At 38.4% G+C, this 18,526-nt stretch overlaps 1 protein-coding gene across 5 annotated transcripts in view; it reads left to right on the forward strand.

The window, feature by feature from the left end:
• Nucleotides 1-18,526, forward strand: part of PLD1 (phospholipase D1) — a 188,820-nt gene that overhangs the window by 156,574 nt on the left and 13,720 nt on the right. For 4 of the 5 annotated variants that reach the window (XM_032407210.1, XM_032407211.1, XM_032407208.1 and 1 more), the window contains 2 exons: nucleotides 10,422-10,556; nucleotides 18,253-18,406. In XM_032407210.1, coding sequence (XP_032263101.1) covers nucleotides 10,422-10,556; nucleotides 18,253-18,406 — 289 coding nt within the window. Of the gene's footprint in view, nucleotides 1-10,421; nucleotides 10,557-18,252; nucleotides 18,407-18,526 lie in introns of those variants that run through there. The other variant, XM_032407213.1, reaches the window with a different exon arrangement.

An 18,526-nucleotide genomic window follows, 5' to 3' on the forward strand; every position in this document is an offset into this window, starting at 1 on the left:
AATCAAAAGTAAAAGACAGCTGCCCAAAGCAATAATTATAAATCTGTGTTGATGGGTATATATAATTTTTAAAGATCTAATTTGTATGATGATAATAGCATAAGAGAGGGGGAAGGGAATGGAATTATGTAAGATAAAAGTTTTAGTATACTATGAAATTAAGTTGATATTAATCCAAACTAGATTGTTTGTAATACCCAGGAAAACCACTAACGAAATTACTTTTAAAATATAGTAAAAGAAGGGGCGCCTGGGTGGCTCAGTCGGTTAAGCATCTGTCTTCGGCTCATATCATGTTCCCAGGGTCCTGGGATCAGGCCTCACAGTGGGCACCCTGCTCAGCTGGGAGTCTGCTTCTCCCTCTCCCTCTGCCCTGCTCATTCTCTCTCTCTTTCTCTCTCTCTCTCTCTCTCTCAAATAAATAAATAAAATCTATTAGGAGTGGTGGGGGGTGGGAGGGATGGGGTGGCTGGGTGATAGACATTGGGGAGGGTATGTGCTATGGTGAGCGCTGTGAATTGTGTAAGATTGATGAATCACAGACCTGTACCTCTGAAACAAATAATACATTATATGTTAAAAAAAAAAAAAGAATATAGTAGGAAGGGAAAAATGAAGGGGGGGAATCGAAGGGGGAGACGAACCATGAGAGACTATGGACTCTGAGAAACAAACTGAGGGTTCTAGAGGGGAGGGGATGAGGGGATGGGTTAGCCTGGTGATGGGTATTAAAGAGGGCACGTATTGAATGGAGCACTGGGTGTTATACGCAAACAATGAATCATGGAACACTACATCAAAAACTAATAATGTAATGTATGGTGATTAACATAACATAATAAAATAAAATTTAAAAAATAAAATAAACATGTTTGTTAAATATATATATATATAGTAAAAGAAACAACAAAGGAATTAAAATGTTACACTAGAAAATACCTATGTAACATAAAAAATGGCAGATATGGAGTAATTGAGGAACAAAATAGATATGACACATGTGGAAAACAAATAACAAAATGGCAGTAATAACTCCTTCCAGATATAAAATGGATTAAGCTCTCCAATTAAATACAGAGATGAACAGAATGGAGTGTTTTTTGTTTGTTTGTTTGTTTGTTTTTAAGTAGGCTCCACACCGAGTGTGGAGCCCAACACAGGGCTTGAACTCACTACCCTGAGACCAAGACCTGAGCTGAGATCAAGAGTTGGACACTTAACTGACTGAGCCACCCAAGCAACCCTGGAATGTTTTTTTTTTTAAATGACCTAACTATATGCTATCTACCAGAGACTCTAGATTCAAGATACAAATAGTTTGAAAGTAGAAGGATGGTAAAATATATTCTATGCAAACAGTAACCAAAAAAATAGCTAAAGTGGCTATAACAATACCAGACAAAATAGATCTTAAGACAAAAACTTTTATGAGAGGATACTATGTAATGTAATGAGAGGATACTATGGTCAATCCATCAAGAAAATACAAGAATTATAAACATATACAACTAAAAGAGAGCCCAAAGTACATGAAGCAAAAACTGACAGAATTGAAGTGAGAAATAGACAATTTAGAAATAATAGTTGGTGTCTTCAATACCCCATGTTCAATATTGTATAGAATAGTTAGACCGAGGATCAGCACTGAAACTGAAGACTAAGAGCATAAATCAACTAGGGGCACCTGGGTGGCTCAGTCATTAAGCATCTGCCTTCGACTCGGGTCATGATCTCAGGGTCCTGGGATCAAGCCCCACATCGGGCTCTGTGCTCAGTGGGAAGCTTGCTTCTCCCTCTCCCACTCCCCGCTGCTTGTGTTCCCTCTCTCGCTGTCTCTCTCTCTCTGTCAAAATAAATAAATAATATCTTAAAAAAAAAAGACTATAAATCAACTAGACATAGCAGACATCTATAGGAGACTCCACTTAATAACAACAGAATATACATTCTCAAGTACACATGAAACATTCACCAGGATAGGCCAAATAGGCCATAAAACAAGTCACAATAAATTTAAAAGGATTGAAATCATACAAAGTGTGTTCTCTGGCCACAGTAGAATGAAATTATACATTAATAACAAAAAGAAATTTTAGAAATTCACAATAGATGGAATAACCAAAGAATTGAAGAAGAAACAGGGATATTAGAAAATATTTTGATATGAATGAAAATGGAGACAACATATCAAAATGTGGGAGACACTCTAAAGCAATGCTTAGAGAGAAATTTATAGCTATACACATATCTATATTAAAGAAGAAAGATCTCAAATCACCAAACCCTACACCCTAAGAAACTGGAAAAAGAAGAACAAATTAAACTCAAAGATAGCAGAATGAAGGAAATAATATAGATCAGAGGGGACATAAGTAGAGAACAGAAAATAATAAAATTATGAAACCAAACATTGATTTTTTGCAAAGATTAACAAAACTGGCAAACCTTTCACTAGACTGACCAAGTAAAAAAACAGAAACTCAAATTACAAAAAAAAAAGGAGTATAGAAGAACACTACAAACAGTTGTAGGTCAACAAATTAGTTAACCTAGATAAGATGGATAAATTCCTAGAAAGACAAACTACCAAAACTGACTTGAGAAGAAACTAAAACTCTTGAGTAGATTTATAATAAGCAAAGAAACTGAGTAATCAAGAGTCTTCCTACAAAGAAAAGCCCAGGCTCAGATGGCTTTGTGGATGAATTCTACCATCCACAAAAGAACACCAATTCTTCACAAACTTCCCCCCCCAAAAAAAAATAAGGGAGAAAGAATACTTCCCAGCCCATTCTATGAGATCAATATTATCTTGATATCAAAACCAAAGTCATTATAAGAAAGCTACAGACCAGTATCCCTTATGAATATAGACACAAAATACCTCAGTGAAATATTACTAAACTGAATCTAATAATATAAATATACGTCAAACCACAATGAGGTATCACATTACACCTGTTAGAATGGCTAAAACCAACAACACAAGAAATAGCAGATGTTGGTGAGGAATGTGGAAGAAAGAGAGCCCTCTTGCTCTGTTTGGGAATGCAGACTGGTACATCCAATCTAGAAAGGAATATAGAGGTTCTTCAGAAAGTTAAAAAATAGATCCAGCAATTTCATTACTATGTATTTACCCAAAGAATACAAGAATACCAATTCAAAGAGATACATGCACCCTGATGTTTATAGCAACATTACTACAATAGCCAACTTATGGAAAGAGCCCAACTGCCCATCAACTGATGAATGGATAAAGAAAATGTGCTGTGTATACACACACATACACACACTCACACACACACACACGCATACACAATGGAGTATTACTCAGGCATAAAAAATAATGAAATCTTGCCATTTGTGATGATATGGATGGACCTAGAGAGTATGATGCTAAGCAAAATAACTCAGAGAAAGACAAATACCATATGATTTCACTCATGTGGAATTTAAGAAACAAAACAAATGAGCAAAAGGAAAAAAGAGAGAAAGTTAAACCAGGAAGCCGACTCTTAACTGTAGAGAACAAACTGATGGTTACCAGAGGGGAGGTGGGTGGGGGATGGGGGAAATAGGTGATGAGGATTAAGAGTGATGAGCACTGGGTGCTGTATGGAAGTGTTGAAGCACTATCTTGTACACCTGAAACTAATATTACACTGTATGTTAACTAACTGGAATTTAAATAAAAACTCTAAAAAAAATGGTACAGGCTCTTTGGAAAGCAATTGGTAGTTCCTTATAAATTAAACATAGAGTTACCATGTAACCCAGCAATTCTGCTCCATAGTGTATACTGAAGAGAATTGGAAAACATATATCCACACAAAAACTTGCACATGAATGTTTATAGCAGCATTATTCATAATAGTGAAAAACTTGAAACAGCCCAAGTATCCATTAACTGATGAATGTAGAAACAAAATGTTTATATCCATACAATGGAATATTACTTATATATAAAAAGAAATATACTGATACATGCTACAACGTGGGTGAACCTTGCAAATATCATGGTAAATAAAAAGAAGCCAGACACAAAAGGTCACATATTATATAATTCCATTTTTATGAAATGTTTTTAATAGGTAAATCTGTAGAATCAGGACAGTAAATTAGTCATTGCTAGGGTCTGGATAGAGTGGAGTGGGGAGTGACTCCTAATGGGCGTGGCATTTCTTTTTGGTGTAATACCAATGTCTTAAAATTAGATAGTTGTGATGATCGCACAACTTTGTGAATGTACTAAAAAAAACCCACTGAGTTGTACATTTTAAAGGAGTGAATTGTATGGTACATGGATTTATAAATGATTTGGAAGCTTTCAAAAAAAATTAAGCTTTTAGTACATGATAATTTAAAATATATACTGTGCATGTGTGTGTGTGTTGGATGTTTAATAATTTTTCACTAATGGGCTGCTCAGTCAACTCTCTAGAAACAACTGTAGACATGAGATATGTACATCACCCATAATAAATACTTTCAAAAGTTGTATCTAATTTCATCTAGGACAGAGAAGATTTACCAGAGCATTATCACTGTCTCTGTTTCTAATGACTTAAAATGAAGATGATAATGAATGAAGTATTGACAAAAACAAAATCGGAAAAGCCATTCAGTGGTGACAGGGACTAGCAAAAATGCAAAGGTGAGGTTCTAGGAGAACAAAAGTCAGAACAAACCTATTTATTCTCTCAACCATAAAAATGCCTGAGCTTATTATAAAGCATTCCTTTGGCTCTGGACCCTTCGCCTGTCTTTGCCTATTCAGGGGAAAAATTGGATTTTAACACAAGAAGTAATTTCAATGTTAAGCCCTCTTATGAAAAGATTTCCAAGCTCCCTGGGAACAAGTCAAAATCAGGCATCTCAGTGGGAAAAATGTTCATACTCTAAACATAAAGAACAGATTAATTACATAATGCCCCTTTCTGAGGTACAATGTTATATTGTTGGTTTTGTTTTTGTAAATGTGTAGTGGGTTTTAAATACATGAAATAGCTAATCTCTAATTGGATAGAGAACTGTAGTTCTCTACTATTTCAATTCTTTAGAAATAACAAAACTTCTGCTATGAATATGTTGAAATTCCTGAAAAGAAAACCAGCAGGTATTAGTAGACTGCAATTATCATACACACCAATCTTTAGGGATTTAGGGTTTAATTTAAAGCATATCTTTCTCATTTTTATAATTTTTGTGAATTATGGCACTTCAGCAGCCAATTGATTATAGTTTAACACAAGGTCTAGAGGTTTTCAATCAGGATGTAGAAATGTACCTATATGAAGTGCTACAACTTTTTCAGTAACAAAAGCCTGTAACAACTCTTGGAAGTCTTTTCACGAAACTTCCTTGTAAATATCAAGAGTCTTTTGTATTGAATTCCCATCTTTTGAGGTATATATGCACCTGTGTTCCTAACAGATATGTCCTAGGGGCCTATGTACACCTCCAGATTCTCAGATACCTCCATGACATAATATTTGGAAACCACCTGATGCTTTTCCAGTAATGGCTCTTTATCACTCCTCTGCATGCTCCTGGTTTTCTCATACTTTCTTCAGAAGGCACTTGTTTGCTCAGTATATCCTCACACCTCAAGTTCACATCTCCAACTTTGTATCTATTAGCTGTTGAGCCAGTTTTCTTCACGGAATATAGTACTGGCCGAAATAGCTTCTCAGGTTGCTTTTTCTTCTTTTCTGGTGGAATCATTCACATCTTGGATGGGTACCCCCACTGCACTCTAACAGGCTATGCTTTAATCCAAAATGTCCGCTTTCTGGCTAGGACCCAGATCTTTCCTTTTGGGTTCTGTTATTGGTACCAACCTTTAGCTTTCTTCTTCTGTGAGGGGCATTTTTCACAAAGAAACAAAGTTTTTTGTTTTTTGTTTTTTGTTTTTTTTTTATCACTTCATAGGAGTTATTTCAAAGGCAAGGATGGATGGGAAGTAGCTATGGATGGTGGGCTGTGAAGCTATCCAGCTAATTGATATGTTGTCGATATTCTCCAGCCTTGCTAGGGAATGGCACAAATCTGTGCCTTAGAAAATTACATATTATTACATGTCTTAAACCTTCAGGCTGCTAAGCTAGTCAGCATCACTAATCTTTTTTAAAAATTATTTTAAAATAATTTCAGACTTGGGGTACCTGGGGGGCTCAGTCGCTTAAGTATCTGGCTCTTGATTTCGGTTCATGTCATGATCTCAGGGTTGTGGGATCGAGCCCCCCGAGTCGGGCTCTGCACTCATCGGGGAGTCTGCTTAAGATTCTCTCCCTCTGCCCTCCCCCCTCCCCCCGGCACTCGTGTTTGCTCTCTCTCTCTCAAATAAATAAATAAATCTTAAAAAAATAATAATAATTTCAGACTTATAGAAGGGATTCTAGAACAGCCATACACCTTCATCCTGATTTCCCAAATGTTAACCTTTTATCTTCTTTGCTTTATCATTCTTTTGTAATAGATACATAGATATTGCCAAACTCCCCGCCCAAAAATTTGTACCAATTTGTTTCTCACCACCAATGTATGAGAGAGCCTGCTTTAACCCAGTCTCCCTGACAGTTATTTTTTTGCTGATATCATAGGTAAGAAATGGTTTCTCAGGGTAGTTTTGCATTTGTATTATGAGTGAGGAAGAATATCATTCAAATATCTTTTCGTGTATGTGAATTGTCTGTTTATGTCTTTTGCCCATTCTTTGTATCAAGATTTTGAGACTTCTTCATAGGTTTGGACTCTAAGCTCTTTATCTGTGTCGTACACTGCAAATACTTTCTCCCACTTTGTCATTTGTCCCTCTCTTTCTTTTTTTTTTTTTTTGCTTGTGGTGTTTTAGGTCATGTGTTGTTTTAAAATCTAGGCAAAGTTATTGATATTTTTCTTTTATTGCCTATAGATAGTTAAAGCCTTCCTTACACTCGGTTTATATAATAAAGAATTTACTCTTTTCTTCTAACACGTGTGTCGTTTCATATGCTTGCATTTTGATCTCTGGTCCATTTGGAGTTTATTCTTGTGATTGGTATGAGGTATGCATGGTAATTTTTCTTTTTCTAATAGCTATGCAATGATACCAGCACCTTTTATTTAAAAGCCCTAGGCATTGGGGTGCCTGGGTGGCTCAGTTGTTAAGTGTCTGCCTTCGGCTCAGGTCATGATCCCAGGGTCCTGGGATCGAGCCCCACATCGGGCTCCCTGCTCAGCGGGAAGCCTGCTTCTTCGTCTCCCACTTCCCCTGCTTGTGTTCCCTTTCTCCCTGTGTCTCTCTCTGTCAAATAAATAAAATCTTAAAAAAAAAAAATCTAAAAGCTCTAGGCCTTTATGCAAAAGTCGTTGACATTTGAGATGCCACTTTTATCATATGCAAAATTTTTGTATGTGCTTGGGTCTCTTTGTTGACTTTCCATTCAGTGGTTTAGCTGTCTGTTTATGTGCTGGTGCAGCACTGTTCTAATTATACAGCCTTTATAGTGTGTGTTCATATGCGATAGGGCTAATGCCCCCTCAGTGCTTTTCTTTCCCAGTTTTTTTTTTATAGACATTCTTTGTCAAGTTTTCTAACTCCATAAAAACATGTTGGTATTTCTACTGAGATTATATTAAATTTATAAATTAACATGGAGAGAGTTGGCATCTTTTTGATGTTGAATTGTTCTATCCCAGAACAAGGGATGTCTTTTCATTTGTTCAAGTCTATCCTTGTGTCTTTTGATAGCGTTTTAATTTTTTCTTCATAAAGATTTTGCACATCTGTTGATAAGTTTATTGTTTGTCTTTATGTTTTATCTTTTTTGCTGCCATTGTAAGCAACATTTTGTCTGATTTTATCCTCTAAATGGTTATTGTTTGTGTGTATGAAGGCTATTGACTTCTATATGTTAATTGATATCCTGTTATCATGTTTAATTCTTTTACCATTTGAGATAGTTTTATCATTGATTCCCCAAGCATACTATCATATCTGGAAATGGAGCTGGTTTTCCTTATGTGATTTTTCTTGTTTAAGTGTATTGGCTGATACCTCCAAGGCAATGTTATGCAGTATTAAAGATATTCTACACGCACAGACGTATTATACATGTATAATGTATATATTATATATTTTTAAGCATGTTAAGAAAGTATTCATCATTTTCTTCTTTCTTCATTGTTTTTATCCAGGATGGGTGCTGAATTGTGTCAAAAACTTTTCAGCATCTGTTATAATAATCATATGATTTTTCTCCCTAGATTGATCAATATCATGTTTTATATTAATAGATGTCCTCATATCGAGCAGACTTGCACCACTGGAACGCATCTCACTTTATCATGGTGTATTATTTCCTGAAAGTATGCCACTAATCTTAAAACTATAAATACCAAAGCTCTGCAACAGTGTTGTTCAAAGAATGATATCCCCTAGGGAACTTATGAATTATGGATTCCTACTGAATCAGAACCTCTGGGGAGGGTTTCCAGATTTTACTTCTCGCAGGCCCTTGCAGAGGCAGTCCTTATGCACACTGAGAACCATTGGGCTACCATATTGTTCAATGTGGATTTTTTATGGGAAGTGACTGCAAAAAAATTATGTACTTTAGCAAAGAATGATGCCTTTAAAAATCTGCTTTATCTTGAAATTTTAGATCATGAGCCAGCTGCAGAAAAACAGATGGTACAGAAAAAACCAAAAGCTAAAATAATAGCTGTCACCTGACTATCCATTCATCAATTCACTCATTTATTCAGTGTCTTTTAGCACTATGCAAGGATGGGGATACAAAAATGTATAAGACCTCTGTAACGGTGGGAGAAATGGAGAATTAGATGTGAATGTTTGTAAAGTAATATATTAGATGTTTTGTTAGAAATATTTTCCAGGAATTTTATGGGTATGATGGGCTTAAAAGAGGAAATACCTCTTTCTCCTAGATCAGAGGACATTTAAAGAGAAGCTGATGCTTTAGATGAAGCAGCTTTCCAATATAACATTAACAATGGGGAAGAAATTGACTTACAAAAATCTTATTTACATGACACTTTTTAGAAATGTATCTCTTACACATGATGTACTAGTACATCAACACATCAACTCTTGGCAAACAGCTACAATATTACTTACATATATAAGGGAAAGTTTACCTGTAAGTGGAGGAATCTCTATATTTAACCTATGAATGAATTTCTTTCCAAGATATCCAGATTTAATAGAAATACTGAATAACATCAACAGAATAATAGAAAGCATCAGTAATACATGGAAACTTCAGTAAACAGAACATGAACTGCCATTGTTTCTATTATATGCTTCAGATTCTCTTAAAGAAAAAAAATTTATATTCTTTTTCTATTAGAACTCGTGATGGTTTGGTTCCACTCCATTTATTCTTAGTATAAGACCCTCCTTATCCAGGACAACCGCTATGTGGGAGAGAGACCATAAAATTGTGTGACTAACATTCATGCCAGGATAATGGTTATGGGTTGGCTTGGTATGGAATTCATTTCTTCTTATCAGATGAATGGCCCTCACATGATGATGGGGCAGCGTTTTAAAGTACAAACCTGGTACCACTTGCTCTGAGGAAGATTCTCCAAAGTCAAATGTAGTTAGGATTCTTCCATTTCCTAATGTTACTGATGTAGAAGGGGTGTTATTTAATCGCCAACATTTTTATTTATCCAAAGACTATAAAATTTAACTGCTGCTCTGCATTGAATATGATACAGTATGTATATAACAAATAGTTTGGGCATTATTTTTGCATCTGATTTAAACTGCAGCGGGTGTCAACCAAGATAGATGCAAATGTCACACTGAAGTCATGGGTTATCTACTCTGGCTCTGCTTTAATCATCACTCTTCAACAGTTACTCGCCAAATCATTAAAAATATTTTTGGATTGCCTTGGAAAAAGGTAATTCATGGAAAGCACTCCAGTATGTTTTTTTAAAAATGTATATTCAGGGGCGCCTGGGTAGCTCAGTCGTTGAGTGGCTGCCTTCGGCTCAGGTCATGATCTCAGGGTCATGGGATCGAACCCCGTGTCAGGTTCCCTACTCCACAGGGAGTCTGCTTCTCCCTCTCCCTTTGCCTCTTCCCCTGCTTGTGCTCTTTCTTGCTATCTCTGTCACTATCTGTCTCTATCAAATAAATAAATAAAATCTTTAAAAAAAAATAAAAAATAAAAATGTATATTCATCCAGATTAATAGTAAAAGACTCTTCTGATAGCAAAAATTGATCCTGGGTGAGTTCTGAAATCTCACACACACACACACACACACACACACACACAATACAATCTATTCTTAACCACCTGTTTAAGTAGTATATTTGTTTTGAAAAGCAATAAAATTTAATGTGCCTTTAATGAACTCGGTCATATTCATGTTAGTACTTTCTTTTTTACTTTATAGTTGGCAATCAGTGGATAAATTACATCTCATTCTGTGGCCTTAGAACACATGCAGAGCTTGAAGGAAACCTAGTCACTGAGCTCATCTATGTCCACAGCAAGTTGCTAATTGCTGATGACAACACTGTTATTATCGGTAAGTACATGGTCTAGAAATGGGTTGCTTGCTAGTTGATGTACTTCATGCAAAAATCCTTCTTTCTCTTCCTCCCAAGATTCCTTTACAGTTGAGAGGGACTGTAACGTGACATCTACAACATTTCTGAAGCAGTCTTTTCCACTTATGTCCTTTCTAATCCCTGTTTTTATCTGTGAAGAAACAGAGGCACAGAGCAATTAAATGGCCACTGTGCAAATTACAGTAGCCAGAGAGCCGTGGTTTAGCCCAGCAGAGCAGTAATCAGCCTGTTCTCATTAATTCTTTATTACCCCCTTTTTTTAAATTGAAGTACCTAGGTTTCGGGGGCTGGAGGGGGAGACATGGGGAGAGAAAATGAGCAGCCCAAGTGTCTATTGTCTGATGAATCGATAAAGAAGATTGTGTATGTATACAATGGAATATTACTCAGCTATAAAAAAGAATGAAGTCTTGCCATTTGCAATGCCATGGATGGAGCTAGAGTGTGTTATGCTAAATTAAGTAAGTCAGTCAGAGAAAGACAAATACCACATGATTTCATTCGTATGTGGAATTTAAGAAACAAAACAAGCAAAGGGGAGAGAGAGAGAGAGACGCTTAGAAACAGACGCTTACCCATAGGGAACAAGGTGGGTGGGGGGATGAATGAAATAGGTGATGGGGATTAAGGAGGGCCCCTGTTGTGATGAGCACTGGGTGTTATTTGGAAGTGTGGAATCACTATATTGTACACCTGAAACTAATATTACACTGCATGTTAACTAACTGGAATTTAAATAGAAACTTAAAAAAATAAATTCCCAGAAAAAATAAAGTGTAGTTTCTCAACTATAATTAGATACCTCCTTATCTTCCCTATTCTATGAGAAACTAAATGTTGTAGAGTGTTTTGAAATTTTTTTGGCAGTAAATATGCCATTTCCATCTCTATCCTCCACTGAGCAAAGGAAAAAAAAATCTCATATCTAGGAGTAATGAGATTGTCTTATCTGGAACATGATTTGAAAAGAAAGAAAAAGCAATTCTGAAGCCAGAAAATGTATAGGCCACAGTGTGGTGATACATATATATGCGTACACACACACACACACATGCACACACACACACACACACACACGCACACATACACACACACACACTCTCTCTCTCTTAATACTTACATAGGGCATTTAGAAAAATATCTGAGTCTTCTATCTCTTGCTCTATAGGGGTCAAAGTTCTTTAGGGATTTATTTACTCTCCTATTCCCCCAATAAGCAAAGTTTCTCTAATTTCCCCCAAGCTACCCTGGCCTTGCTCTCCAGAAGCCAATCTCAGAAAATTTTCATACTAAGTTTGGCATGATGATGATGTGATGTTTGCTGAAATGGAAAAACAAACAAAGCCAAATAAAATTTAGTTGATTTCTTCAGCAAGATTTCAGAATCTTGAAGTAAATATTGACAGATATAAATATTTTCCTTTTAAAGGTCATTTTGGCTTTACTTTAAGTATAAATGCAAAGCAGTTTGCAGTAACAGAACTAATGATTAAATAAGTTGAGTTTTTTAATTGACTTATTTTCTAGAAAGTTCTCTGAACTCACAAAGGCTACAATTTATTTAGGCTAGCAATAATTGATCAATCTTGTACATAATTCTTATCCATTTTCTTGAAACCAAAGAAGTGGCCTGGAGAGTATGAAGAGGTTTTACTTGCTAGTCTTTAGGGGCTGGATTTCTTTTTCTCCTTCCCCATGGACAAAACAGATTTCCCCATGGAAAAGATCCAAAGATAATTTTGTTTTTTGTATCTCAGGGGAAACTAAGAGAAGCAGGTTTGTTGCTGCTCTCACACATCAGCCCTGCTCAAATTCATAACACCGAGAACAATATTTCAAATTCTCAGAGAGGAGTTTGAGAAGTTAGGTTGAAAATATTTTACAGCTGTTCAAAGAGGTTAAAGTAACCTGTGGTTAAATTTTCTAACATGGCAAATATATGCCAGAATTATTGAATAATTAACAGAAGAAAAACAACTGATTGTTTATTCTCCCTTTCTCCTCACAAGGAAATACCTGCTTTCTCACACTAAAGATCTCTTTGGTGTGGAGCTTTAATTATCTCTTACCCTGAGTGCCCCTGCTGGTCCTCCTGGTCTGTGACTAAGTCCACTTTTCTATTCCATCTTAATATTGGCACTTAACCAAACTAACATTTTGCTTGCTTTCCTAAACAAAATAAGGCTATGCTTAAATAGACTTTGAGCCTATCCTATTGACGAAGTGAAACAGTTTTTTTCAGTGTTCACTAATCCACTAAAAAGCACAAAGGGGAGAATATGAAAATTGAATCAAACAGTGCCTCTGTCCTACAGAGCTCAAGGCTACAGGGAAGGCAGGTATTCTTTCCATTTAACACCAGAAACATTGGGTGGGTATTGCTGAGCAGGGTAAGAAGGTCCAGAGGCAATCAATGAGATCGGTAGGTGGGAAGCTATGTAGAGGAAATGAGTATCAGTGCTTAAAGGACAGGCTTGGGAGTGGCTGATCAAAGTCTGTAGTTGAAGGGCTGCCCCAGGAGAAAGGGCTTACCCTTGACCTAATCCCATGGATCTCAACCCTGGCTGCATTAGAGTTGTCTGGGGAGCTTTAAATATATGTATATCATTTAGGGGGAGGTTTATTCAAGTCTGCAATTTACTTTAAAATAGATCCCCCCAAGAGGCGCCTGGGTGGCTCAGTCTCTTAAGCGTCTGACTCTTGATTTTGGCTCGGGTCATGGTCTCAGGGTCTTGGGATCAAGCTCCAAGTCGAGCTCCCCACTCAGCAGGGAGTCTGCTTGAGATTCTCTCTTTCACGCTCCCTCTGCCCCTCCCCCCTCCTCACGCACAGGCTCTCTTTTGCAAATAAAATAAATATTAAAAAAAAAATAGATCCCCCATAAAAGATGCATTAATGGATAAAGGGATGGAGTGGTACTGGGGGAAAAATACTAATGTCTGGTTCCTACTTCCAGAGATTCTGACTAATTGGTCCAGTTTGGGGCCCAGGCATCAAGGTGTTTTTATTTTTGTTTTCGGCACCAGTATTTTTTTAAAGAGCCTCCTGGGTGCTGCTCACATGCAGTCTGAGCTGAGAACTTCTGAACTGGAGGTACAGGGAACACCAGTGGGTAGAAAGCACTAAGTAGCCCATTTGGGCTCAATAGGAGAGTCCGTTTTCCTTAAAAACAACTAAGCTGAAGCAAGGTAGAGTTGGTGTGTTCGTTGTCTGTAGCCGCTATGACAAACGGCCACAAACTTAGTGGCTTAAACCAAACAAATTTATTATCCAGCAGTTCTGTAGGTTAGAAATCCAACGTGGGTCTCCCTGGGCTACAATCAGGGGGTGAGCAGGACCACGTTCCTTGCTGGAGGCTTCCAGAGAGAATCCAATGCCTTGCCTTTTCCAGCGCCAGAGCCTGTCAGCATTCCCTGGCTCAGGGCCCTCTTCCCCCATCTTTGAAAGCAGCAATGTGACATCTCTTTGAAGGTTCCCAAAAGTCCCAACCATACTTCTGTAACCACATCTCCCTCTGAATCCCCTTCACTTTTAAAGACTCTCTTGATTGTATGGGCCCACCTGGATCCAGGCCAATCACCCTGTTTTAAGGCCAGCTGGTTAGCAGCCTTCATGCCCCTTTGCCGTCTAACATAACATATTCACAGGCTTCGGGGATTAGGACGTGGTCATCTTTGGGGGCCATTATTCTGCCTACCCCAGAAAGATTCACAGTTTCTGAAACATTTTTTTAAAAACACAAACCAAAAAGGAAAAGACAGATAAATCCAACTGCATTAAAATTCAGAACCTATTCATTAAAAAGCACTATAAAGAGAATAAAAAGATAAACCATAAGCTGAAAACAGGATATTTGCAACACACTTAATATTCAGAACCTATAAAAAAACTACTATAAACCAAGAAACAAAGACACCATCCAAAGGAAGAGGGGCAAAGGAATTGTACAGGAATGTCAGCAAAGAGGACATACCTGAGGCCCATAAACATTTGAAAGATATTCATCCTCATTAATCTAATGAGACAACAGTTTTTAAAAATACCAATTGGCAAAAATGTAAAAGTTGGACAATCCAGGTATTGACGAGGCCATGGAGCACCTGGGACTCCACTTCTATGGACAGAGCCCAGGCAGAGTCCCACATATGCACACTAGGAAACATATGGAGAGCATAAGTGTGCATCATAGAAAACACTAGAAACAACCCAAACATCCACCAACAGATTTAGAATGAATAAGTCCTGCTGTGCTCATTTGAGGAAAATAATGCATTGCGATCAGACACAGATAAATCCCGAAGATACACTATTGAATGAAAGAAGCAAATCTCAAAAGATTATCTAGTAGATGGGTCCATTTATGCAATTTAAAGACAAGTCAAAAGTAAACTATTTCTTTGACTAGGAAAACATGCAGAGCATGATGAACACAAAATTCTATATAAAATCTCTCTCATGATGGGGAAAGGCCTGCATGGGAAGACACCTGAGGGTTTCTGAGATGTGGTAATGTTCTGCTTTTCAGCTTGGGTGAATAAATTCAGTGATATTTATTTTATTATTGACTAAATTGTACATATATGTTTTCATATATTCTTTTGTATTTTGCTACATCTCACAATGTTTAAAATGTTCCCTAAAAGCAGACTTAGAAAATCTAAAAATTAAGTGGTTTTATTTCTTTTTTTAAAAGATCTTATTTATTAGAGAGGGAGAAGCAGACCTCCTGCTGAGCAGGGAACCCGATGCGGGGCTCCATCCCAGCACCCTGGGATCACGACCTGAGCAGAAGGCAGACGCTTAACCAACTGAGTCACCCAGGCACCCCTAAAAATTAAGTGGTTTTAAATTATCGGGGCAATGTCCTAATAAAAACAAGGGATTGCAGTTATCATAAAAAGTAACACATAGAATACAAATCATATTTGTTGCAAACAATTCAAACTCTAAGGACACATACTGAATAAAAGGTCAAAAATCCCTCTTTGCTAGAAAGAACCCACCACTCTTAACAGTTCAGTGTGACTCTTTCTAGAGCCCTTTCTCTTTTTCCTCATATGTTATATAGAAACGGGATAATAATATATCTCCTGTTCTGAATTTGATTTTCAGAATATGGGACCATTTAACAATAACAATGGAGGTAACATTACACCAGTATCTCATTTTCAGCATCTCATTAAGTCCATCTAAAATCCCCTCATCCTTTTCTTCTCATTCCTGTTAAATAGTAGCCAACTCACTTATCCTACACGGTTGAGATTCAGTGCTCTGTGTAACTCCAGATGCGCTGCTGATGTACAAGGACCACAGTCTAAGAACTCCAGCCCAGAATGCCAGGAATGTATTCCTTCCTTTGGGATGTGGAGCCCACCGTGGTGGGAGGAGGGAGACTGAGGGATGGGTGTGAACGTGTGTGTGTGTGTGTGTGTGTGTGTGTGTGTGTGTGTGTGTGTGGAGGAGACTTTCCTGGGGCCTCACGTCCCCAGTTTTCCTGACAGTGAAGAGCAGCAATGTCCATGGAGCCCAGCACCCCCAGCCCAAGAGAAGCCTCTGGCGGCCCCGAGGTAGCGCACGCCCGCAGTAGCACTGTGGGCACTCTGTTCCTCTCCTCCTCTGGCTCACACACCTGGCGGGGGGGGGGGGGGGGGGGGGGGATATGATGAACCCAGAGAGGAGGCTAGTCTCAAACAAATGCTACATGCCAGTAAATTGCCCCTTCCTATGGCAGTGTCCTCTAGATGTTGTAGCCTTAACAGAGTATCTGATAGTAATGCCAATAATATTTAACACTGTAGAGCAGTTTATAAATTAGTAAGTTCTTTCACATGATCTTACTTCTCACAAGAACCCTACAAGATCTATATTATGGGGGCGCCTGGGTGGCTCAGTCGGTTAAGCGTCTGCCTTCAGCTCAGGTCATGATCTCAGGGTCCTGGGATCGAGCCCCATGTCGGGCTCCCTGCTCAGTGGGGAGTCTGCATCTGCCACTCCCCCTGCTTGTGTGCGCTCTCTCTCTCTTCCTCTGTCAAATAAGAAAAATCTTTAAAAAAAAACCTTCTTTAAAAGAAAAAGATCTATATTATGATCTCAATTTATAAAAGATCAAATTAAAGGTGAGAAAGATTAAATGACTTTGTCCAAATGAGTGCTGGGCCAACTGTGAAGCCCAAAGATACGGCTGCAAATTTTATAGCATCATCAAAATGTAAGTGCATGTGTAAAAGATGATTTGTTGCTAACAAAACAAAGTGTGTCAATCGTTCCCACCTTACAAAGAGCTCCGGTAGTGCTCCCAGATTTCTGTGAGGTGCTCCATCCTTTCTCTTTCACCCAGGGCCACATGGGGCACCACTCACATCCACAGTTAGCATAGATTTGCGTATTAAGTAAAGTACAAGACAGTATTGCGACAGATGGCAGTAAAATCTCCTTAGGAAGGGCCAGCTTTTTCTCATGTACAACAGGCTGCCATTTGGGTTCAGGGCAGGGCTGTACTATCACCTTACACCCTGACTGTCTCCATCCCAGAGGGTCACCTCTTGCTCCTGTTCAGTCCAACCCTTCTGCCGAAGCAGTGGAATGTGTAACTAGGGGAAGAGGAAGAAAAAAGAGCCGGGTTCCTTCTGTAGTTCGTAGGACACCTCAAGGATTCAAAGGCATGAATCCAAAAGCATGAATTCAAAAAATGAATGCAGAAAAACGTGCTGAGGTTTCTGAATACACAGCAGAGTGGAGAAAACACAGGTTGAGCTAATATTAAAATACTTGCCCTTCACATGTGAAAGTCAACATTCTCAGCTCGTTTGGATTTAAAAATAGAATGGAAGGAAGTTGATACAGAAGCTGTTGGCATGCCACACAAGTGAGGCAAGAGAATGTAAAAACCAAAGCCACTAATGCTAATCCGTATTTGAGAGTGGACTCTTGATTGTGAAGCTACTCTGGGGTTTTGACATTCATAATTATATGGCCATGAGTTAAGTCATTAGACTCCGCAGAGTAAGTCTAAAAGCTGACCAAATTGAACCGGTGTGTCTTTTCTTTGTGTGCTTAATGATTATATCAGTTAGAATCCTTTGAGCCACCAGATGGAAAATTCAGCTAAAAGTATGTGAAACAATAAGGAAAATGTATTATTTCACATACCAGCAGGTAAGAAAGTTGGCAAGTTCAATGACTTGAAGACGCAGGGTCTTTCTTTTTTCTGCTCTGCTGTCTTCAACTGGTCTGCTTGTCCCCTAGTGGTTACAAAATGGCTGCAGCAGCTCCTGGAATCATGGCCTCATCCAACATCCAAACCAAAATATCAAAAGGCTGGAAGAGACGGCATCCCAGTCTGGTGTCTGTTTATAAGGAGTTAGACTTTTTCAGAAGCCCCCAGCAGACTTTTCTTCATGTCACACTGGCTACAATGATGTCAAGTGCCCATTTCTAAGCCAGTCATGGGTAAAAGTCACAAAATTACCATAGCTGGCTTAGACTGCTCAAGACGTATGCCTGGGTTAGGGGGGCCTCCCCTTCCCAAAACTCAGCATCTGTTGATAAGCTGAACAAAATTAAGGTTTTCTTAGCAAGGAAGAATTGAGCGGGGTGGGCAACCGACAGTGCTTTGCCGAGAAGATTGTTCCACGTTGCTGTTTCCTGTTACAGGCTCTGCCAACATAAACGACCGAAGCATGCTGGGAAAGCGTGACAGTGAAGTGGCTGTCATTGTGCAGGACACGGAGACGGTCCCTTCAGTGATGGATGGAGAGGAGTACCAGGCTGGCCGCTTCGCCCAGGGACTTCGGCTGCAGTGCTTCAGGTGGGCGCCCCAGAGCTGTGTCCCTCTCACGTGGTTTCACTGCGTGGTTTCCCGCCCTGAGCACACATGTCATCCCTAGGTTCTTCTTTGTCTAAAACGGCGTCTCCCAGAGTATGGGAT

The sequence above is a fragment of the Phoca vitulina genome, unplaced genomic scaffold, assembly GCF_004348235.1.
Source record: "Phoca vitulina isolate PV1807 unplaced genomic scaffold, GSC_HSeal_1.0 scaffold8, whole genome shotgun sequence".
Lineage (NCBI taxonomy): Eukaryota > Metazoa > Chordata > Mammalia > Carnivora > Phocidae > Phoca > Phoca vitulina.